Below are 23721 nucleotides of genomic sequence, written 5' to 3' on the forward strand. Positions count from 1 at the left end.
CCCCAAATGTACAAATCAAACTGATGACAAAAGCTAGCCAGCTAACTACAAAATGTTTGAGACAACTAGTCAACCAGATAACTTTCTATGTGTTTCAGTTCAGTTGTTTACTCAACTAGAAAAAATAGTCTATGTAGCTGATATGTGGAATGTTCAGTAATTTATATGATGTGTGGTATACTAAGGGCTTCCCTGGTGGCTCAGCTGGTAAAGAATCCACCTGCAATGTGAGAGACCTGGGTTCAATCCCTGGGTTGGGAAGATCCCCTGGAGAAGGGAATGGCTACACACTCCGGCTAAAGCTGTTTGACTTTATAAAACTGCATTAAACAGACTGTGGGCAGAGCTGTGGAGTGTAACCTAATGAGGTGTTCCCCCCGTCCCCTGACCTGTACCACACACAGAAGGCCCAGAGATTAAGCACATGGACTTAGGGATCAGACTGAGTTCAAAGCCTGCTTTTTCTCACTCACTGTGTGACCTGTGCCTCCTTTCCTCATTAACTAAATGAGGAGAATGTTTCTTATTTGTGGGGATTTTATGATTAAACAGATAACAAATGTAAAGTTAGAACAGCTATGTGATTATTGGTTACTTTCATAAATGTCACACTTAAAGATCTCTTCATAGAGTTTAAAAACTTTTAATTGTGTCTCTAAAGCATGAATGGTTAGAATATCAGCCTACGCCTACACTGTGTGACTAAGGTGCCATACAAATAAAATTTATCCATTAAATTCTAAGATACTTGAGGGCAAAAGCCAGGCCTCACGCGACTGTATTCCAAATGCCTTACAAGGTGTTTTTTCTTTTTTTAAAAAAAGGTATGTTAAATGCAAATAAAGAGAGAATAGAATATGTTCAAATTGCACTGAGGAGTAACTGGACATAGAGCTGGAAAATAAGCCAATGTTTTGCATTCATTGTAGGTCCATCTAAGGAGTTTGGCTTTTGAACTATCTGTAGTAAGGGCATTGGTTCCTTCAATAGAACAGGTGAAGACATGGTTCAGCAGAATCATGTCTCAAGATACCAATCTATAAGGAAGCAACATCATGAATTTGTAACATGCTAGCAGTTACTTTACTGACAAAGGTCCATATAGTCAAAGCCATGGTTTTTCCAGCAGTCATGTATGGATGTGAGAATTGAACCATAAAGAAAGCTGAGCACTGAAGAAGTAATGCTTTTGAACTGTGGTGTTACTTGGGCTGCAAGGAGATCAAACCAGTCAATCCTAAAGGAAAGCAGTCCTGAATATTTATTGGAAGGACTTATGTTGAAGCTGAAGCTCCAATTCTTTGGCCACCTGGTATGAAGAACTGACTCATTGGAAAAGACCCTGATGCTGGGAAAGACTGGAGGTGGGAGAAGAAGGGGATGACAGATGATGGGATGGTTGGATGGCATCACTGACTCGATGGACATGAGTTTGAGCAAGCTCTGGGAATTGTTGATGGACAGGGAAGACTGGTGTGCTGGAGTCCATGGGGTCACAGAGTTAAACACGACTGAGCAACTGAAATGAACTGAACTGAGCAGTTAGTTCAGATCTGCATCTCTAACTCAGCCTTAACAAGTTAACTATAAACCGATCTCCTGAAGGAGACTATGCCCTTGACCAGAGCAGCACTGACCTATTTTTTGCCCTTGAACATTTTTAGAATGCACACAGGCAGCTTAAATTTGCAGAACTTCTAGAACAAAAAAATATTTCAACAAATATTTATTGCTCATTTGCTAAATTCCAGGCTGCAGCTGGACTCTGGGAATACAAAGGTGCACAAAATAGATGGATGTCCCCACCCTCTTGACATTCACTGTTGCTCAGCATCACATTATTCATCATAAATGAAGGATCTGCCATCAGGATTTAAACACTTTAATCTAAATGCCAAATTTTGCCTGCTTCACAAAACTGCCACCAGAAACAAGAAAGTACAAGGACTAGAAAAACTGATAAAGGGTTTGGGGGCCGATTCTTTTCCAGACGATTGATTTTGCTTTGTCCAGGAGGAGTAAATTACTAAGCATCTTTGTAGACAACTTGAAAATCAGTTTCCCCTCAAACCCTAAATAAACACTAGGAAAAAAATACTTAATGAATATTATGGAGGGACTTCAAATTGGTATTGGGCTTCCAAGGTGGCTCAGATGGTAAAGCATCTGCCTGCAATGCAGGAGACCTGAGTTCGATCCCTGGGTTGGGAAGATCACCTGGAGAAGGGAATGGCAACCCACTTCAGTACAACTGCCTGGGAAATCCCGTGAACAGAAAAGCCTGGCAGGCCCCAGTCCATGGGGTCACAAAGAGTCAGACACAACTGAATGACTAAGCATGGCACAGGTTACAAGAGAGAGGAGGCTTTTAAACCTCTCTGTTTACAAAGCACTGCCCTGGGAGAACATATTTCTCAGACTTCTGAGGGGACGTTTCCATGGCTGGGCTCTCCCATCAAGAGAAATGCTTCGTCCTGAACCTACTTCTGAGGGCCTTCCTGCCCCCAAAGAGTGGATATACAAGAATGACAGACCAAAAAATTCTGGTGAAAGATCAAAATTTAATTGATCATGAAGGGCTTTTTGGTTCCAGAAACAAAAAAAAGTTAATGTTCCTGAAACTCTGCTCTGCATTTTAGCTAGCAAATGCAGACTGCTTATTCTCAGATTTATATCCCCCATCTGGAGTTGCCCTGTCATCACCAAACTAGCATTTCCAAAGACTAACTCAGCATCTCCACCTGGATGTCTCAAAGGCAGACACCTCATTAAAAACTGAATTCATCTTCCAACTACATGCCCATCTACACAATTACAGATGAAAACTTTGACATCTTTCCTATGCTTGCTTTTATGATGTAATCTGTTTCTCAGTAAATTCCAGAAATGTCTATCAGTACTGTCCAATAGAAATATAAAGTGAGTCAGATATGTAATTTTAAGTTCGTAAGTAGTCACAAAAAGAGAGGGAAAAAAAACTCAGATGAAATTAAGTTTGAATGTATTTTATTTAACTAAGCATGTCAAAAGTATTATCATTTCAACATATGATCAAATAAATTTTACTTTATTTTACATTACTATTTCATACTTAGTTTTTGATATCTAATATATATTTTGTAATTAGTTCCTCTCAATTCAGAATCTAAATTTGCATCACAGATATTGTATATTTCATAAAATATCCAGTTGTAAATATAGATTTGCATTGTCTGAATTACTGTAGACGTACCTAAAAATTTTCCATGATTGAATAAGCTCTCAATTTTAAATTTATACCTAACTTAATTAGAATTAAGTACATTTTCAAATTCAGTTTCTCAGTTCCATTAGCCACATTTTAAATGCTTAACAGAGCTTTAGAATTTATCTGCTTTTCTTTGACACCCATTATTATTGCCTTAAGTGAATGTCCTCTTTTTCAACTGTTGCAACAGATTTCTAACTCATCTCACTGCTCACAAAGATTCCCTTTCTCATGCATCTCTACACTGCCACCAGAACAATTGTGTAAAACAAAAACTTGGTTATTTCAACCTCTTGGTTATTTCAATATTCTAAATGTTTGATGGCAGTAGGTCTCTCAACCTCTTTTAGTTTAAAGCAATCTGACTGATAATATTCAGTCACCTCTATCAGTAATGGTTTCACTTAGAAGCATAAAAGCTCCTGAGTGAACAGAAGCAGGGAGAGTGTGATACGGGGTCTCTCAACCCATCCTCCCCTTCTCTCTCTGCTTTGCAAGGCTGTGTCTCAACCCCTTACCTGCCAGCAATGCTGGTCAGGGATGGTCATGGACTGGTTACCAATTTGAAAGTGTTGGTCACTCAGCTGTATCCAACTCTTTGCAATCCTCTGTCCATGAGGATTCTCTAGGCAAGAATACTGGAGTGGGTTGCCATGCCCTCCTCCAGGGGATCTTCCCAACCCAGTGATTGAACCCACGTCTCCTGCATTGCAGGCAAATTGTTTACTGTCTGAGCGACCAGGGAAGCCAAAGAACACTGGAATGGGTAGTCTATCCCTTCTCCAGGGGGTCTTCTTGACACAGGAATCAAACTGGGGTCTCCCGCATTGCAGGCGGATTCTTTTCTGGCTGAGCTACCAGGGAAGCCCCATCTTGTAACCTGAGGATCCCCAAATCTCACATACTATCTCCTTAAACTAAGTGCTTAAATGTAACACCTTTATGGTTAGGTTTTCATCAAAAGGATTTTCTCAGGCCCAGTAAACATTATCTCTAGTTCTTTGCTCCTGATTTAAAATGTGGATTATTTATGCCTACTATTAACTTGAGGGTCCCTGAGTATATTTACCTAGGTCATTTCCTTCCTTTGTTAAAACAAACTGCCTATGTCTGAAGTGGTCCATCATCACCTTTAGACAAACTCCAATGCCATAGTGTCACTTGCATCTCATTTCCTGTTCTTTGGCTGACATATTCGCTATGCTGTTTTCATTTTTTAACTACTATTCTCATGCATTTTATTTATGCCTTTCAGGGTTTTCTTTTTTTTTTTTTTTGGTGCAATAAAAAGAGTGTACAAATGATTCCTTATTCGGTATGCATTCCCCAAACTAGTTCTCAACCCTCAAGCAATGTCTTCATTACTCTTCTTCCATCAACCTATACCGTGTTTAGACTTCTGCAAAAGCCAGAATCCTTAAACTTAAAGCTAGTGGATGTTTTCATTGTTGCTCACCATTTCTTTCTAAACCATGTAGACTCTAACTTGATCATAAGAATGAAGATATCAGATATGCATGGGAGATATTAACCATGTATGTTCCTGGGAATCTCTTAATAACCTAGCTCAGCTGCTCCTAGATTTCTGAGCCTGTATAAGATTACAAACATTTGCTGTTTTAAGCTGCTAAATTGTAGGGGAATTTTTTACATAGAAATAGGTAGCTAACACATTATGAACTGCATTATAGGTGATCAGTAATGATGTGTTGAATGAGCCAAAGGAATGTTTTTTTTTTTTTTAAAGAAATTCCTAATTACGTTTTTAACAAAACTGGGGGAGTATTTACAATGTCATGTTAGTTTCAGGTGTATAGCAAAGTGAATCTATTATACACATATATATTCACTCATTTCTTTAGGTTCTTTTCTCATATAGGCCATTATAGAGTATTGAGTAGAGTTCCCTGTGCTATATGGTAGGTCCTTATTAGTTATCTATTTTATATATAGTAGAGTGTATATGCCAATCCTAATCTTCCAATTTATCCCTCCCCTCACCTTCCACAGGTTTATTTTCTACACCTGTAACTATCTGTTTTATAGGTAAGCTCATCTGCAGCCATTTTTTAAGATTCCACATATGTGATATCACACTGTTGGTGGGAATGCAAACTGGTATAGCCACTATGAAGAACAGTTCCTCAAAAAATTAAAAATAGAGTTACCATACAGTCCAGCAATTGTACTCCTGGGCAAATATCTGGAGAAAACCATAATTCAAAAAGATACATGCAGCCCAATGTTCACTGCAGCACTGTTTGCAATAGCCAAGACATGAAAGCAACCTAAATAGCCATCAATAGAGGAATGGATAAAGAAGATGTGGTACATATATACAGTGGAATAATACTCAGCCACAAAAAGAACAAAATAATGCCATTTGCAGCAACATGGAGGGACCTTAGATTGTCATACCGAGTGAAGTAAGTCAGAGGAAGTATTTCTTTTTCTCTTTTTTTTGACATCACCACGCAGAAGTATATGGAATCTTACTTCCCTTACCAGACATTGAACTATGTCCTGTGAAACTACACACCCTGAAGTGGAAGCTTGGAGCCTTAACTCCTGGAATGCCAGGGAAGTCTCCCCAGAAGAAAGTTTCTTGAATGCAGGCTTTTGAAAAAAAAGTGAAGTGTGATCAGTAGCGAGAAAAAAATTCAAAAAGTTTCTTATTTTGGCATCTAGCCATAAGAAAAGAGGTTGCTAAGGCAACTCATCACTGGCTAACCTAGAACGGATTTGAAGCCATTCTGTAAAATAGCTCAGGGGTCCAACACAAATCAATAAGTCAAGAAGCATAGTAATCAGACATTGGAGGAAAATCTATGTCCAGGATTTTCTTTACCTAGGTAACGCCCTGGCCATTGTTTTAGCAGCTCTTCCAAAGAGATTTCTGAGCTCTGGACTTCTTTCTGTTAGCTCAGGGGACTACAAGCTCCCAGACCCAACCCTGAAAACACACAACATTTGAATAGAGAAGATGATGACTGAGCGGAAGCTAGACAGAGAATGAGAAGAAAGTTCTGGGTCGATTCAGAAATGACAATAGGACATTCATTTTCTAAAGAGTGGATTAATAAATTTCCCTGAAGTGGAAAGAAAAGAATTTTGGAAATATGGACATGCAAAGGGAAACTAAGATCAGAATTTTCAGGACACTAAGTGTGAGTCACAGAGCGTGCCTTTACCTGTATGTAATTGGGAAACATCAATGTGTTTCCCAAGAGGAAGAACAGAGGAATAATCAAAAAAAGCATTTTAGCAAATTAACCTGACATAAATATATAAACTGATTGGAAAGTATTCAGAATAGAGACAGGAAGACAGCTGAGAAGGTGTGGCAGTTGCTTAAGCACCTAAGTGATAAGTATATGAAATAAGGAGGTACAGCTAGAAATGTCTTGGTTCTCTTTATTTCATTTCACAGCAACAGAATTACAGAGAAGGAGGTAATTCTAGAAATTGAGAAACCAAATTCAGAGAGATTTACTGATGCTGAAATGTTTCAACCAATAAATTAGAAAATGAGATACTGAACTAACTTCCATGGTGAAAGGATGAAGGAAGGAGTTTGTATCAATTCACGTGACACCATCCATTCCGAAGATAGAGATTGTTTCAAGATATCTGTATATCACTTAGGTCAATAAAAAAGTGACCATGATTTCTCTCACTTTCTTCAAAGGTAATATTCATCCTTTCTATCTTAGAAGCTTGGGCAAGACTTTTACAACAAATAGTCAAATAGGCTACATGTTCTCTAATTCCTGTAAGAACCAGGATGTGCTAAGTCGCTTCAGTTGTGTCCAACTCTGTGCAACCCTATGGACTAGAGCCCACCATGCTCCTCTGTCCATGGGATTCCTCAGATAAGACGACTGGAATGGACTGCCATGCCCTCCTCCAGGGGATCTTCCCGACCCAGGGTTCAAACCCGTGTCTCTTATGTCTCCTGCATTGGCAGGCAGGTTCTTTACCACTAGCACCACCACCTGGGAAGCCCCCCAGAACAAGGACTTCTTGACAAGATGTACAAGTTAGTTTCCCAGGAAGCAGACTTGAGATGGAGGTTTGCCACAGGAAGTCCACTCAGGAGTGCTTTCTGAATTAACACCTGCAGTGGTGGTTTAGTCGCCAGGTTGTGTCTGACTCTTGTGACCCCGTGGACTGGAGCCGACCAGGCTCCTCTGCCCATGGGATACTCCCCAGCAAGAACACTGCAGTGGGCTGCCATTTCCTTCTCCAGGGGATCTTCCTGACTCAGAAATCGAACCTGGGTCTCCTGTACTGCAGGCAGATTCTTTACCAACTAAGCTACAAGGGAAGCTAAGAGCCAGGATAGTCAAAACAAAATATAATATCTACTGTGTATGATTTACAGCTTTTAATTTAAATATTACATGAGAAAGTGAAACTCTTAAAATAGGGGAATTGGTTGGTTAAAAAGAATATTTCAGATGAAACACTTTAAATTCTAGAAAAGCCTGTGAGGAAATAATTGGGTTTTATCTTGTTGATATAGGTATGTACCCATGTATATGAACTTATTTTACAAAGATTAAATTCAGAAACTGTTTGTAAAACAAGGTAACTAGAGTAAAATGTAGAGCAGCAGAGAATTATGAGAAAGACTGATTATGTCAATGATATTGATAAGTTATTTTAGGAGGTGATATTTACTATAAATACATTATGCTTCTAGTTAACACTAAAATCACTGATCAAAAGGTGTATTTCTATATCAAAATCAATTAAGAGTTTGGTTTCAAACATAAGGCTTCCGGTCCAGGAAGATACAAAGAAGAAACACTTAAGGCAAATATATACAATTCACTAATCAAATTTGCAATGCTCTTTCATGCTCCTAAGATGAAAGAATTTCAAAGAACACTCTCCACTCATCCTCTCCTCCACCCTCCGCAATTTCCTCTGATCAGAACTAATAAACATGTTAATATTCATGTGAGTGAGGGAACACATATTTGCAGTGCATTCTTCTAAGTTAGAAGGGTTAAGTGATCTCCAATTAACATTGCCAGACTGATAGATGAGAGATACTTCCTCTAGAGTGACAACATTGATAAAATTTGTAGGTGTATTTCATAAATAATGAAAAAAATGAATTTAATTTTTTGCTTATCGCCTCTAAGAAATTATCATATTCAATATTGATTAAATAATCAACATTAATTTAAATGTGTAAAACAGAAACACTTTACAGTTCATAAGTTTCTTGTTTCATATTCTTTACCTTAAAAATCTATCATTTACCCACATTTTTATAAATACTATTGCAGATAAAGGAAAGAAATGGAGCTCTACCAAGATGGAGAAATAACCAAGAAACACTAGTCACTCTAGGACAAAGTGTGTTTACTATAATGAATACAAGCTACCTAGTAACCAGGGTCCCAGTGGGCTTTTCATTCATCTATCTAACTAATGTTTATTGAGATAAGTACTAAGTGGTGACCTCACTTATTTTTGAATCCACAGAGTCTTCAACATAGGCTGGACCCTATAAGTTGCTCAGAAAATATTTCTGCACAGACTTCTAGTATGTACTTACATGAATGACAAAAAGTCACATTTCTACATTACATTATTTTTTCTTATTAGTCATCATTATTATAAATTTTGTTCTATGCCATCAGAAAGCTTATCTTTATTTGAAGATAATGGACAGATACAAAATGACTGGAGAACAATTCATGATAAAAGTGAATTACAAAAATTGAGGTAACTATTTAGGAGAGAGTATCACTCATCCAACAAAAACTCTCACCACAGACTTAATTCAACTACCATGGTCAATTATTAGCTGGAATATTCAGAAAACAACATCAAAAAAAATGTGTAACTTTTCAATAAAACAGCTGATATGTATCAGATGCTATACTTTTTATGCATTGTAAACAAGAAATTAGATAAATTTATTCAGTTATGTAGAAACTGAACTGCATCTATGACTTCACTGAAAATTTTGATGACTGAATATTAAGTCTATATTTAACCTAAGCCACGCTATTTTCAACATATAATCCATTAACTCTTTTATTATTTCAGAAAACATTTCTGAATACAAGAAAACATTTGTATTCTTGGCACTATGTTAATTAATAGCCCGTTACTTCTTGTCTTTCTCTTCCTCTCATCCCCTCATAAAACCTTATACATTTCAATAGCAATATCATATGGCTTTGAGGTTAACAGTGGTAGAATTTAGACTAATATGGCAAAAAATCCATCTGTAATAACTAGGTCACCTGGGTCAAAAAGTATTTTATTCTAATTTATTATATTTTTAAGAGTACAGTTAATCAAAATTTAAATATGGTGATATTTTTAAGTAAGATCAAACATGATCATTTGAAAAGAATAGGATAATAATGTCAGATATTCACATCTTCATTGAAATTATATGTCAATCAGATTTTAAAAGTTATCTATCTGAAGTGACATTATGCAATTCAGCAAGACTGGAGCACCTTTTAATATGTGCAGTTAACTTTCCTGCTTCTTGGTTAACTCCATTAATTAAGGGTATAAATAATGATTTTTAAATAAAATAAGTCCATAGTTTATACATGGCTGACCTTGAAGGTTTATAGACACTTTCTTAGAAGTTAATGGATAATCAACACTTCTAACTTTTATAGACTAAACGTATATGTGATATCATCAGGTTAATTTTTAAGCCAGTCATATCTATAAACTAAAATCAAACAATGGTAATAATCTTTCTGCAATTATTGTTTTCCTTTTATACTTCAATTCTGAAAGAAGCAGAAGAAATGACTTGGTAAAAATCAGGATAAATTCAAAGGCATGTAAACCATTTGATAAAATATTCCTTGAATATTCTCAAATCTAAGTGCCGTCATTAAGAATACTTCTGCTAAAAAAAAAAAAAAAAAGAATACTTATGCTTCTATCAGCCATGGGCATCAACTTTGATTCCTTCCCACTTAATTTTCCCTCCTTTTCCTGTCTTCCCTCCCTCTCTTTTACTCTATCTTTTTCCTTCTTAAAGAAAAAATATATCTAACTCCTCTTTCTCTTCCTCTCCCACGTACCCAACATTATGGGAAAGAGTTAAACATAAATTTCAGAAGTGAAAAGAAAACCACTGGCTTAATTTTATTTGTATGTTGGATACATGGAAAAAAAGTAACTTATTTCCAGGTAAGCATCTTGCTGAGTCACTAATGGCTGATCATTGTTTGTAGGGAACAAGAAAAAAGGAGGGGGAAACAGAAAGTTTTAGTTGGCCAGATCTGGACTAAGGCTGGGTCCTAGTAGTTGATAGAGGAGTGAGTAGGGCTGATGTTTGCTAATCCCAGGGAACTAACATCCATTTTCAATTTCCTAGTCAAAGACAGGCTAGGATTAAGAAAGGGTTTGAAGATAGCAAATCCAAGAAGAAGGGTGTTAGAAACAAAGACCTGAATCCAAAGAGAACAGTCAGGCAAGACCAAGAGAAGAGATTCAGAATGAAGAAGGGCCTCACAGGACATCTATCAGAAATCTATGGCCAATAAAGAAGTTTAGGAAGGTTCTGAGCTGGATGGACACCTAAAAGTCAACCTTTTACATATAAAGGGACTCTAAGGCCACAGTTGATCAAAATCGGAAAATTGTAGACTAAAACCCTCTGACCATAAAACAATGACTTGAGTAATGCAATAACAAGACCCCTTATGATGTGAGAGTGATCAGTGTAGAACCTTTTCTCAGGGTAAATGTGTAATTGGTTATGGATCAATATGTAATTTATTCCAGGAGGAAAACCTCTTGTTTTCTTTTTTATTTATTTATTTTTGAAGTAGCAAGGCTCTTAAATCAGAATGGAGCAATTGCATTTGGAAAGCTGAGATTACTCTAAATAGCAAGATTCCTTACTGAATTAGTTATCTCAGCTGATCACTTATTTATGATGCCATAAAAATCCAGATGCCTTCGATACTGATTGTTAGATATTTGCTGAAAGGCAGCTAAAATTACTTCTCAAGGATTCTCATTTTGACAACTGCATTTTGAATTGAAAATCTACAATGATTCAATAATTGTTCTGTTGAAAGGGTTTTTTTCTTTTACTTGGTTTTCTTTTTTTCCCCAATATTAGCAATGAATTCAGATTTTGTGGTCAGTTGTAAACCCTATTCAGCTTATTGGAAATTCTAGAAGTATAGCAGAAAAGGTTAATAAATATATAGAACTTTGAAAATTAAGACCCTGCAAATCTGTGATAATGTACTTTGGTGTTTGGTGGTTCTCCTAATCATTTTAGGATGAGAGCCTGAAGGCAAGACTGAAAGAAAATGTTGACCTAATCAAAGATCTTCTGAGACACTGGTGCAGGTAACAGAAGAACTTGCAGGATAAATAAAAGCAAAACAAAATAAACTTACGTGATCACATAAGGCAGAAGAGATAAATTACACCTCAAGAACAGAAAGGGGGATGAAGAGGTTTATATGCTGCATCTTCCAGAAGATAGTTTATTTAGAACTATGATGATAAGAACCCTCTAGGGTTTTTGAATATATGATAATTTACTATGGGTGTTATTTTGATACATCAATAAAATATGACTATCTTTTATTGATAAAAGACCACATAATTCTTTGAAAATGTTATGAGGACGTGAGAAGATAAAGAATTGAAACCAAACAAATTAGTAACTCTGAATGCAGAGATGTAAGGAAGAGTCCCATAACTATAATCAGTTATGACAACTTTAAAACTTGAATAGAAAAGCTTTTTATTTATGAACTATTATTTGACAATCACTAAGAGCTAATTAAATTCTTGTGTGAGGTTTAGGACTTAGAGAAAATGTCTGGTCCCAGGGTACAAATGGCAAGAGTCCATTGTATTTTTTTGATGTGTACATATCAAAATGAGTATAAGACGGCATAGAAGTAATCTTTCTGCCTTTTTCTATCTCCAAATAACTTTGCCGATTCATTTCCCCCTGTCCATTGCATGTAACTTTAGACAATTCTTTTCTCAAGTGAGAAAAGAAATAAGGATACTGGATCCAAATCTGTTGATGTTGCCAGAATTACAACCTCATGTTTTCAGATGGAATCATATCTACTGGACTATAATATTTTTACGAATATAGCAAAACTGCCTAAAGTCACTAAAAACACACCAAAAGTAATTCTTTGTGGACAGAAAATTAAGAGGAATTCACACTTGAAAAAAAAATAGTCAAAAACATTTTAAAAAACAGTAATAGCTATAAGGTCTTATTACCCCTAGAGTATATTTATGCTTTCTGTAATAAAGTACTAGTTGCTATGTGGAGGGAAATGTCCAAAAAGCAGAGTTATATGTTATTTACAAAAAGCTAGCAGTAAAAGCTAAAAGCAGAATCTTTATTTTAGAAGTACTTACTATATGCAGCTCTAGGTAGTCACCCAGGCCAGAAGAACTGTCCACTCGCACCAATACAGCTTCTTTCTGAACAGTACTAAACCCTATGGCCAGTCTGTCTGCTCGTGTACTTGGCCGGTCATTAGGAGGCCACTTATACGTGATTTGTCCACCACCTTTGCTAAAGATATACGTTGTCCCAGCTGGAAAACAAAAACCAAAACCAATTAGTCCAAATATATCAGGGCACACTTTCCTATGTATTATTATGTTGACATATTAGTAAAGTATTAAATTTACAGCATGGCAATCATAAATAAATAAAATAACAAGAACAGAAACCAAAAACCTATGGCAAAGTGAATAAGGAAATAACAGATTTTAATCATACATGTTCAAGAAAAAGAAGTTTTTTTTTTATATCAAGGCAGCTTCATTTTTAATATACTCATTAAATCTACCAGCAGGTGTTTCAGAACAAATGAGAGATTACTGCTTTTCCACAGAGTTGGACAAGCATGCAATGTAATGGGGTTTTCTTTTTTTCTGCCAGTTAAAAAAGTAATAATATAGTAGAAAACATTGACTTGGATGCTTCAAAAAGGAGCAGAAACATGTTTCAACTTGTGTCTGAAACAAGAGCTGCATGTAGGTGTGACAGGGTCATTCAGCACAATTGCAAGCATGCTACAAATCAACTTTTATGGAGAGAGGGCGAGTTCACATATGACAGATGATAACTAATGGATAAACAGCCATAAGACCAATAGTCATGTCAAGAAAATACAGATAATAGATCCCATCTATAGAAGTCGGGTCATATATAACACACAATATCTGCTAGCTGTCAAACTATTCAGCTCCATAAAAAGATCCATTTTTTCCCAAAGCAAATGGTGGTCTTAGAACAATGAGAATAATGGCATAGGCTCATTTGCTAAGTGTTCAAATTTTGCTTTATGATGGTGATATCAGTAAGTATCCATTTGGCTTTAAAAAGAGCTTTGCTCAAACGAGTCTCCTAAACACCTGATGTGCTAAAGTCCTATTTCATTGTAGCACTGACATCCACCTCATTTAATGCAATAAAATTAATTCTTTGAGTCAGAAATTTTGGAAGAGACATGCAAAGATATACATAAAGGAGAATGAATCTTCCTCCATACTAAATGGGACCAGAGAAATAATTCTTTTATTATCCCAAGAATAAACTTTAAGGTACAATTTATAGAAGGGAGTGTAGCCTCCCAATAACAAAGGATGTTAGTGTATATTTATTGTGTACCTACTGTGTGCCAATATGGTAAGGGAAGCAACAAGATTAAATGTCAAAATTTGGCCTCAAAGTATCTTGAGTGTATGGAAACATAGCTTCTACCAAGAATAAGGGTTGTATGTAAAAGTGGAGTATACAGCTGTATATTTTCAAGGTATCTACATACTCCTCAGTTGCTCAGTGGTGGACGACTCTACAATCCCAATGACTGTAGCCTGCCAGGCTCCTCTGTCCATGGAATTTTCCAGGCAAGAATACTAGTCAGTTGCCATTTCCTTCTCCAAAACAGGACACACAGAACATACCCTCAACTGTGGGTTTACGCTGTGGGCTCTGGGAAAGCAACTATAACAGACAACCTATGAGTGAGTGTAAGTAGCTCAGTCATATCTGTCTCTTTGCAACCCGCCAGGTTCCCCTGACCACGAGATTCAGTATTCAGGCAAGAATATTGGAGTGGGTAACCATGCCCTTCTCCAGAGGATATTCCCAACTCAGGGTTTGCAGATAGACTCTTTACCATCTGAGCCACCAGGGAAGCCCCAAAGGGCTGACGGGATATTAAGTCTTATTTTCTGTGTGCGTGCATGTATGCGTGCTCAGTCATTTACGACCCCATGGACTGTAGCCTGCCAGGTTCCTCTGTCCAAGGAATTCTGCAGGCAAGAATACTAGAGTGGGTTGCCATTTCCTACTCCCAGGGATCTTCCCAACCAGGGATTGAACCCTGGTCTCCTGCACTGGCAGGCAGATTCTTTACCACTGCACCCCCCGGGAAGCCCACATTAAATTTCTATGAACCAAAAATAAATAAATAAATTTCTATGAACCAAATTTACCAATTTAATGAAGTTGCCTTAGTATCACATTTATATACATTTAATTAAATAGGGGATGATACAATTTTTTTTTCTCTTTTTATATTTTGGGGTCAATTACTCTTGGCATTCTGTCTGAAACTTTTCCATAGGTCCTTGAGAAACTCCAACGAACCTTACAATATGTTTTATGTGCCTGATTGATTAAATAGGCCTTAGTGTGTAGACCTGACCCAAGAAACATATCAGGATAATATTGTATAAAAGAAATAAAACAAAATCTTGTTAAACTGTAGTGGTAGAGGGACTATTCATTTTCTTGAGTACTAATGTATGAACGCAGTTTCTCTGTCTCTCTCATGTGAGAATATGTAAGTTACGTCTGAAATGTACTAATCAGTGTGCAAATAAAGAAGATTCAGGAAGGATATACATATTTGCATATCAGAAATTCCAGAGCCTTCTAGGCCCATTTATGCTCTACATCATCAGAGGATTGTTCACCACAATATTAACAAGCAAGCACAATTTGATAAATAGTCTTCTGCTTGGTAACTATTGCAGATGATTAAGTATTAAATGTTTCTGAAAATCCTACATTGATAAAAACAGGACAAGAACATATAAAAGTAAAGGTTTCTTTAAAAAGAGAATGTGTCGGTGACCTCTGTGGTGGTACTTGATTGATTTTGTCTTTCTCTTTTCAATTAACTTTGTCTTCTAATGACTATATATTGTGTACAAATTAAAAATATTCAAGTAGAGATTATTACTTAATAATATAAAACAAATATAAGGACTCATATGTTTTCCAGAATCATCAGAGTAAGGGAGTCTGGCAAAGCAACAATATCATACATTATATGATCATTTTTAACATTAAAAACCACTTTCACAACAATTTTTTTCATTTTCTGCTTACTTCTGTATGGAAAGTAGGGCAGGCATTACTCCCACAACACATCTGAGAAAATTCACTCATAAGGATTAACTTGTTAACTAAGTTGCAAACTTGGAAGAGCTAGTAGAAATCTAGTATCCAGATTCTACTCCTGTATTTTTTTTTAACAGAAATGTTTCTGTTACCATAACAAGACTGTCAAGAAAAAGTTAATTGGATATGTCAGACTGAATTTATCAAGGCCAACCGCTATCATATTCGAATGTCTCATATCCATAAAGTGACATTTGCACCTCATGATCATATACTGTCCTTTCACCTCACAGTGCTTTTAAAGAAAGAAAGAAAAAAATAACATGTAAATGTGAAATGACAGAACATTTAATGTATGTAGATTAACATTTAGTTTAGGGTACACTTCCCAAACTTGTGGAATTATGAAAGTTTCCAGTTGCTCAGCTGCAGAACTTGAGGATAATAATTTAAAGGTTTATATTTTCAGTGGGCTTCCCTGGTGGATCAGAGGTTAAAGCGTCTGCCTGCAATGCGGGAGACGTGGGTTCAATCCCTGGGTCTAGAAGATCCCTGGAGAAGGAAATGGCAATCCACTCCAGTATTCTTGCCTGGAGAATCCCATGGACGGAGGAGCCTGATGGGTTACAGTCCACAGGGTCGCAAAGAGTCGGACACGACTGAGTGACTTCACTTTCACTTTATATTTTCAGTAAGATAAATGTCATAATACAAATATCATTACTCAAGATTTGATTTCATCTCTTACTTCAAACTTTTCCAATAAGTGTTAAGCCTTGGCAACTAGCACGCCAGTAGCTACTCTGTCTTCCTTATAGTGACTTTCTAATTTTTCAAGTTTTGCCGAAACCAAGGAGAAACAAGTGTACTACCATGTGCCAAACATTGCAGTTATTTCTAGTGCCCTTTTTCTTCAGATGCATCTGAAAATCAACCTCTCTCCTTTTTTTCTTCTATATGCAGAATAGGGCATTGTAATGTACTCATCAGCACAATTCTATAATAAGCGAGAGACTCAGATGCCCAGCTCCCAACACAACTCTCTACACTTCCTTTTATAAGCATCTTGGTTTTCAAACAAACAAACAAAAAAACCACTTTGCATCAAACTCTATGTCCTCAAAAATCTACATTCTTAAAGTCCTCCTTCCATCAAGATAGAAAATAACAATATACTCTATTTTGGTGACTTTAAAAATATGAGAATACTCCCACAATAAAATATAGATGACTAACGTGTCAAAATCTACTTCATTTAACATGCATCTTTCTGAACCAAGGATATGATGTATACTGTAGCAGAAGAGATCAGAAATTAAGAATGCAAGTTTTGGACTCAGACAGACCTGGCTGCAAATTCCAACTGTATCATTTACCAGTTACATGCCATTGAGTGTTTTAATTCTCTTTAATTCTTGGGTTTCCTATCCTTGGAAATATGAACACTGCCTCATAGAGATTCTGTCAGGAATAAACAAAAAATTGCACAGTAAAGCCTCGGTCCAATTCCTGACATATGCTAAGTACTCAATACACTTTAAAGAGAAAGGATGACGTACGCACGCGTGTATTGTGCTGTTCTGTGGGTGTGCGCTCAATAGCATCTGACTCTTTACGACCCTTTGGACTGTAACCCACCAGGCTCCTCTGTCTATGGGATTTTTCAGGCAAGAAAACTGGAGTGAGTTGCCATTTCCTCCTTCAGGGGAACTTCCTAACCCAGGGATCGACCTCGCTCCTCTTGTGTCTCAGCATTGCAGGCAGATTCTCCACCCACTAAGCTATCAGGGAAGCCCATGTGTGTATTGAAGTGAAGTGAAGTCGCACAGTCGTGTCTGACTCTGCAACCCCATGGACTTCTTTGCGCCAGTTCATGGAATTCTCCAGGTTAGAATACTGGAGTGGGTAGCTGTACCCTTCTCCAGGGGATCTTCCCATCGTAGGGACTGAACCCAGGTCTCCACACTGCAGGCAGATTCTATACCATCTGAGCCACTAGGGAAGCCCCATATGTATGTTGACGATTTAAAATAACCAACACTGCAACACTGTTGTTTTAAGAGTCTTTAGAAATGTTTGATTCATTTCAAAATTGTGTCAAACCAAATGCCTTTTAAGAAATGGCTTTCCTACATCCTGGGTTTTATTACTCTTTTCAGTATTTTATTCCTTAGATTAGCACTTTTGTCACATAAACCCATTCCATCATTATTTACATTCACTAATAGTTGACAAAGAGAAGGATATTAAATTGCATCACTTTCATGAGAAAAAGAGTATTAGTTCATTGCCATAAAGTATCTAGCATGGTAATATTTATAGCATGACACAAAAATTCACTTTGTTAAATAAAGGGGGAAGCTATGCAAGATGAACTGCCATTTAGCTACATTTTTAAAAATTTTATTTTATAGGAACATGTTTTACTTTATTATATAAGTAAATTCAATGCACAGCAACAGTACATCTTAATCACAGTTCCAAGAGTTTTATAAACACAGGGAAGAACTCGGAGGAATGTGGCACCTCTCTTATTTATGCATGTTTCTATATGGCAAGCACTAGCACATCAGTGCCATGACTAATAATGGATTTATTGAAAATTAATCCTGACATCCATCACATCACTAAATGTATAGGTGACTCAAAGTGGTTTTCAGCAATCTTCACATTTAAGCTATAGAGGAAGTCTATATCACTCACTCCAAATTCATTAACAAAGCTGGTTTCACCAGATAAAAATTTAGCAGTGTCAACATACTTCACACTGCAACAAGCATTTGTAAATATTATACATGGGCTCTTACTTCTAATGTTTGAACTGCCTGTGATGTTATAATAAATGTATTTTTAGATTTTTACTTAATATCTATTTACATAAAGGGGTCTCTCCCCTCCTTTTGCTTTCCAACCATCTCTGCTGCTGCTGCTAAGTCACTTCAGTCGTGTCTGACTCTGTGCGACCCCCTAGACAGCAGCCCACCGGGCTCCGCCATCCCTGGGATTCTCCAGGCAAGAACACTGGAGTGGGTTGCCATTTCCTTCTCCAATGCATGAAAGTGAAAAGTGAAAATAAAGTCGCTCAGTCGTGTCCAACTCTTCGTGACCCCATGGACTGCAGCCTACCAGGCTCCTCCGTCCATGGGATTTTCCAGGCTAGAATACTGGAGTGGGTTGCCATTGCCTCCTCCTCCAACCATCTCTATGTTAGCCTTATTCCTGCAAGTGGTAATACACTCCCTCCAACAGGTTGAACCTTTCTGAAGAAGAAAACCAATCAGCATGTACAGTTCTGCTTGATTATTGATTGCCTTGGATCCTTGGAACATGAACAATAATATAATTAACTTCAGAATAGACTAGCTTCTAACTCATAACATAAGTATATGAATAAAATGTCCTTTTCTGAAAGTCTATAATTCTTTCAATGTCATCATGTAACCAACATGAAATATTCAGGCCATTATGCTTCTATTAAATGTAACAGGGACATAACACTTTTTTCCAGTGAAACTCTGCCAGGCAGTCAGATTGAAATTTAGAGTAAAACAGTTATAAATAAGGGGAGCTTTTATTTCTCCCACAACCTTATCAAGACTGTTGCTTAATCTCAATTTCTTAAACAATTTCTACCTATACGGAGCCATTCTTCTGAATAAAGTTCACAGAAAACAAAAACAATAAGAAGACCACCTTGTATTAAAAAATAGGTCTAAAACTAGTAAAACAAATAGATTAATAAATCTGAACAATCTTACTTGTATTCTAAAGCAAGAAATTCTGTCTACATTAATGTAAATTCTTTGCAAGATCACAAAGAATTAAGTTGTGAGCACTATAAATTCCTAATTCCTAAAATTTCATATAAGAGCCTTATAAATCAGGAAAGGTGGGCACTATATTAGGAGAGATGACTGGAATCATAGTAACAGGAGTTCCTACCTAAAATATGTAATCAACTCTAAATCTAAAAAGTAATAACACCAATTACCAATATTGAGAATAAGAGACAGCCCTCAATGCCACAGATCTAAGGGTGAAAAAATGTTAGGAAAGAAAGGAAAATAAAGACTATATATATCACAATATGAGACTCCTGATGGAAGGTGCAGACTTGGTAGAAATAACAAATACAATTACAACTAGCTAAAGAGACTAGAAAATAAGACAAGGTTTTCACCCATACATCTTTGAGAAAGAGAGCAGGTAGGTCTTCAATGAAAAACAGGGCAAGAAACAAGCCATGTCACTGAAATGGCTTAGATACTGGCCTCGTAGCCTGAATCAGAGCAGTGAAAAGAAAGTCAACAAGAGTTTAGATAATTCCCAAAGAACCAAAGCCTTAAGAAAGGAACTCATGATGACATTCCAGAAAGAAGGAACATTGGGAGGTTTTTCATATATGGCACTTTGCAAGGTCCATCAGAACCCTAGACTTGGGAATTAAGGAAATTTATTGAATTAAAAAAAAGTTTGTTGAACATTTATTAAATTGAATGTAAGCTGACTAAACTGTGAGTACCCTGTTTCAAAAATTTTGTTTGAGTGTCACTGTATTGACTCACCACACACACACACACACACACACACACACACACACACACACGGCTTCATTATAAAGGAATCGTGAACTTGGTTCAAACTTTTTCACAAAGATTCTTGAGCCCCATGAAATCAGGAGTTAGACTCTCAGGGTCCATGAGGACTCACTAGGCATTAAAAACTAATGTCTCCCAAAGTTTCAACGTGATCAAACAAGACTGAACCACTCAAACTCCACAGCAGACCTATGAGTCATGAAAGAAAAGAATCAATGCCACTAAGTCAGACCATATGAGTTTTCGCTTGGGTCCAGTCAAGGTACCATTTTAAAAAGAAAAATGGCATGAGCTTGTTAGTTGCTCAGTTGTGTCCAACTCATTGCCACCCCATGGACTGTAGCTTGCCAGGTTCTGCTGTCCTTGGAATTTCCCAGGCAAGAATACTGGAGTGGGTTGCCATTCCCTTCTCCACGGGATCATCCTGACCCAGAGATCGAACCTGGGTCTCCTGCATTGCAAGCAGATTCTTTATTGTCTGAGCCACCAGGGAATTTTATTCTATAAGAAATTTTAAACAAGTTAAAACTCAAGAAAATGGAATAGCAAAAAACTATCATGATTTCTATAAGTTCAGGAATCACTTCTCTTAAAGATAATTTCAATAGCAAGTGTGCACTTCAATGACAAAGTAGGGAATTTTCCCCTTTGCCTATCTGGCCCAAAACTTTTCTCTAATAAAAGCCTTTTAAAATAAATATACTGTATTTTTCTGTAATAAAAATTCTATATTCCTGTGATCTTGGCAAGGATAATATATGTATAAGTGTATCATATATAGTTTTCATTTTGGTATTTGACATTTCCATATTTTGACATTTATGGAAAGAAGATGCTACATGGAAAAAAGTATTCACTCTTTGGAAAAACAAGTGCACTCTTCTTAATGAATGAAATAATTATCAAGTGGATTCAGGGCTGATCTACCTTGTTCATATCCTAAATATTTGTTCAGGGATAGCACAAATAGCTGCATAGACTGGGCACTGCATGATCAAAAAGGCAGTGTTCACATAAATGCAACATGAACGGGGTGCAAAGCTGAGACTACGTAAATAGCCACTGATGTCAAACGTAGTCATTTGAATAAGTCATTCTCTTCCTCTATCTTATAGGGAAATTAATCAAAATAAGAAACATTCCCAAGCTGACCTATCTCTTGGTTGTCTAATATGTGAAAGGAGCAAGGAATATAAAGCTGAAAACACATAGCCCTTTTCCCAAACAGGTAGGATCTGTGAATTAGAGATAAATATCAGGACAAGAATTTATGAGAAATATCAGGAAAATGGTATTCAGCCACGTCACTATCTATGCTGGATTTTTTAACAATCTTAGAAAAGAAGACAATGTTAAAGGCACTGATTAATGGTAACGGTAAAAAGAGCAGAAAAATTATTAACAAAAACAATTATATCTATATTTTCTTTTCAAAGTCATATAATTATTTCAAATATTCACTTGAAATAATGTTCAGGGAATATTATCTTACTAAATTTATACAAGTAACACGTCACTTCGTGGTTTTTTTGCAATATACTTTCCTTAAAAACTACTCATTATTTCCCTCTCTAAACATGTTATGTAGAAAATACTCCCTCCAGGAAGAATTGAGTTGAATAGTTTTAACTGCCCAGGGAGATGAGTTTGTTCCGAGATCAAATTCAAAGTCTTGGAACCTTTTAAAAGGCTCCTGGAATCTAAGTTATCTGGCTGAGAAGAAAAACAAGTAAATGGTAGACCTTCTGCCAATCAAATTAGAAAAAAAAATCATAAAGATAGCAAAGTGATCTAGAGTTAAAAATAAAACTAAGCAAAGCAATCTCACAACCAATAACCCTAAGAACATCAAAGGTTTATGTCTTTCCTTCTGAAACTAGACTCCCTCAAGCAGTAAGTGAACTTTATTAAAAAGTCTCTGACAAGTAATTCAGTAATCAATTTGCATTAGGGCTACAGGCAGCAAGGAAGGAGGGAGAAAAAAATCATACCTTCTGCTCCCTTAAGAAAATTCTCATTTTAAAAAACATATAATAAGCTGTGAATGCTCCTAATAAATTCTTTAAATCACTAGCCAGTAAGTAAAGGTTGCAAATGCCTAGTGATGGCCTTCAATTTACTTTTTCATAAATTAATTGTCAAAATGGTTTTCAGAGTTAAGAATTTACTAGCATCATGGTGTGAAAAACATCATAGGGTAAAAACAACTGACATGAACACAGACTTAATGCTGAAGTGCTCTTGGAGAAGATAAAGGGCAACTTTCCTTTTACAAATGACACAATAGAGGCCCAGAGGAATCAAGTGGCTTCTTAATTTCATACAGATGCTTGGGGACTGTACCCTACTCTATTCCTAGTGCACAATTAAGAGCTAAGACTAAATGACTGCTTCTTGTTTAGATAAAGAAGCTAAAATTCACAAGTCAAGGTCTCACTTCAGTCATCTCTAGAGGTTTTTCTAATGATATTCCCTTGGTCTGGATTTGGTAGACTAAAAGTTTCTGAAATGGCACTTAGCAGAAATGATTCGTTCATATTCTGACATTTTCAGTGTCTAGCCTGAATCTTTAAAAGGCGTGAAGCCTTTGCAAATCTTTATTGCCAGCATCCTGCCTCAGAAGTCATCTCAGCTTTGGCTTGTTCAGACGCTTCCAAAATGCTGAACAGAGATGCAGAAGCCAAATCTTTATCATTAATACCATAATTACTTTTATTCCACACCAGATAGGCCCGACAGCTTTTGTCAGTGACACCATTTCCTGCCCTTAAAAGCAGAATTCAATCCTGAACACAAAACTGCATGTGGTTATACTGAACTACTTTGAGGCCCCCATATCAATAATAAATTCATAATACCCCAATTTCCTCCTGCCTCCAATCTTTCCCAGTATCAGGGTCTTTTCCAATGAGTTGGCTCTTCGCATCAGGTGACCAAAGTATTGGAGCTTCAGCTTCAGCATCAGTCCTATCAGTGAATATTCAGAGCTGATTTCCTTTAGGACTGACTGGTTTGATCTCCTTGCAGTCCAATAAGACCAATTAAATTATTTATTTGTAATTTTAAACTAAAACTGGATAGAGTACTATTCACTGATTCAGAAGTCACTCCAAACTAAGCTCTATCACTTAGGCGTGCACAAGTGGTAGAATATACATTCTTCTCCCAAAGCGACTTTTACTTTTGCTGATTTATGCTTCTCTGCTGTACCTGGTCTTCTTTTCAGTCCTGCTTCCCATTCTCATTCCAGCAAAGGTGAATTCCCTCTCTTTACCATCTACAGAACTTGTCTTGAACTTGCAAACCATTATATAAGCCAGAGTTGCCTTTTTTTGAAATTTCCATCTTAAAAAGTATGTATCCTAATGAAAGGGGTCTTGCTTTAATTCTTGTTATCCTCATCAGATTTATGTCTTTTATTCATTTATTAATCACTAATAAGAATCTGAAATAAAGCTTGA

At 36.6% G+C, this 23721-nt stretch overlaps 1 protein-coding gene across 20 annotated transcripts in view; it reads right to left on the reverse strand.

The window, feature by feature from the left end:
* The window catches only part of NRXN1 (neurexin 1), a 1158814-nt gene that overhangs the window by 338551 nt on the left and 796542 nt on the right, over positions 1-23721 (reverse strand). For all 20 annotated transcript variants that reach the window (XM_043468541.1, XM_043468544.1, XM_043468543.1 and 17 more), the window contains one exon: positions 12656-12837. In XM_043468541.1, coding sequence (XP_043324476.1) covers positions 12656-12837 — 182 coding nt within the window. The remainder of the gene's footprint in view (positions 1-12655; positions 12838-23721) is intronic.

The sequence above is a fragment of the Cervus canadensis genome, chromosome 5 (assembly GCF_019320065.1).
Source record: "Cervus canadensis isolate Bull #8, Minnesota chromosome 5, ASM1932006v1, whole genome shotgun sequence".
NCBI classification, from domain to species: Eukaryota; Metazoa; Chordata; class Mammalia; order Artiodactyla; family Cervidae; genus Cervus; species Cervus canadensis.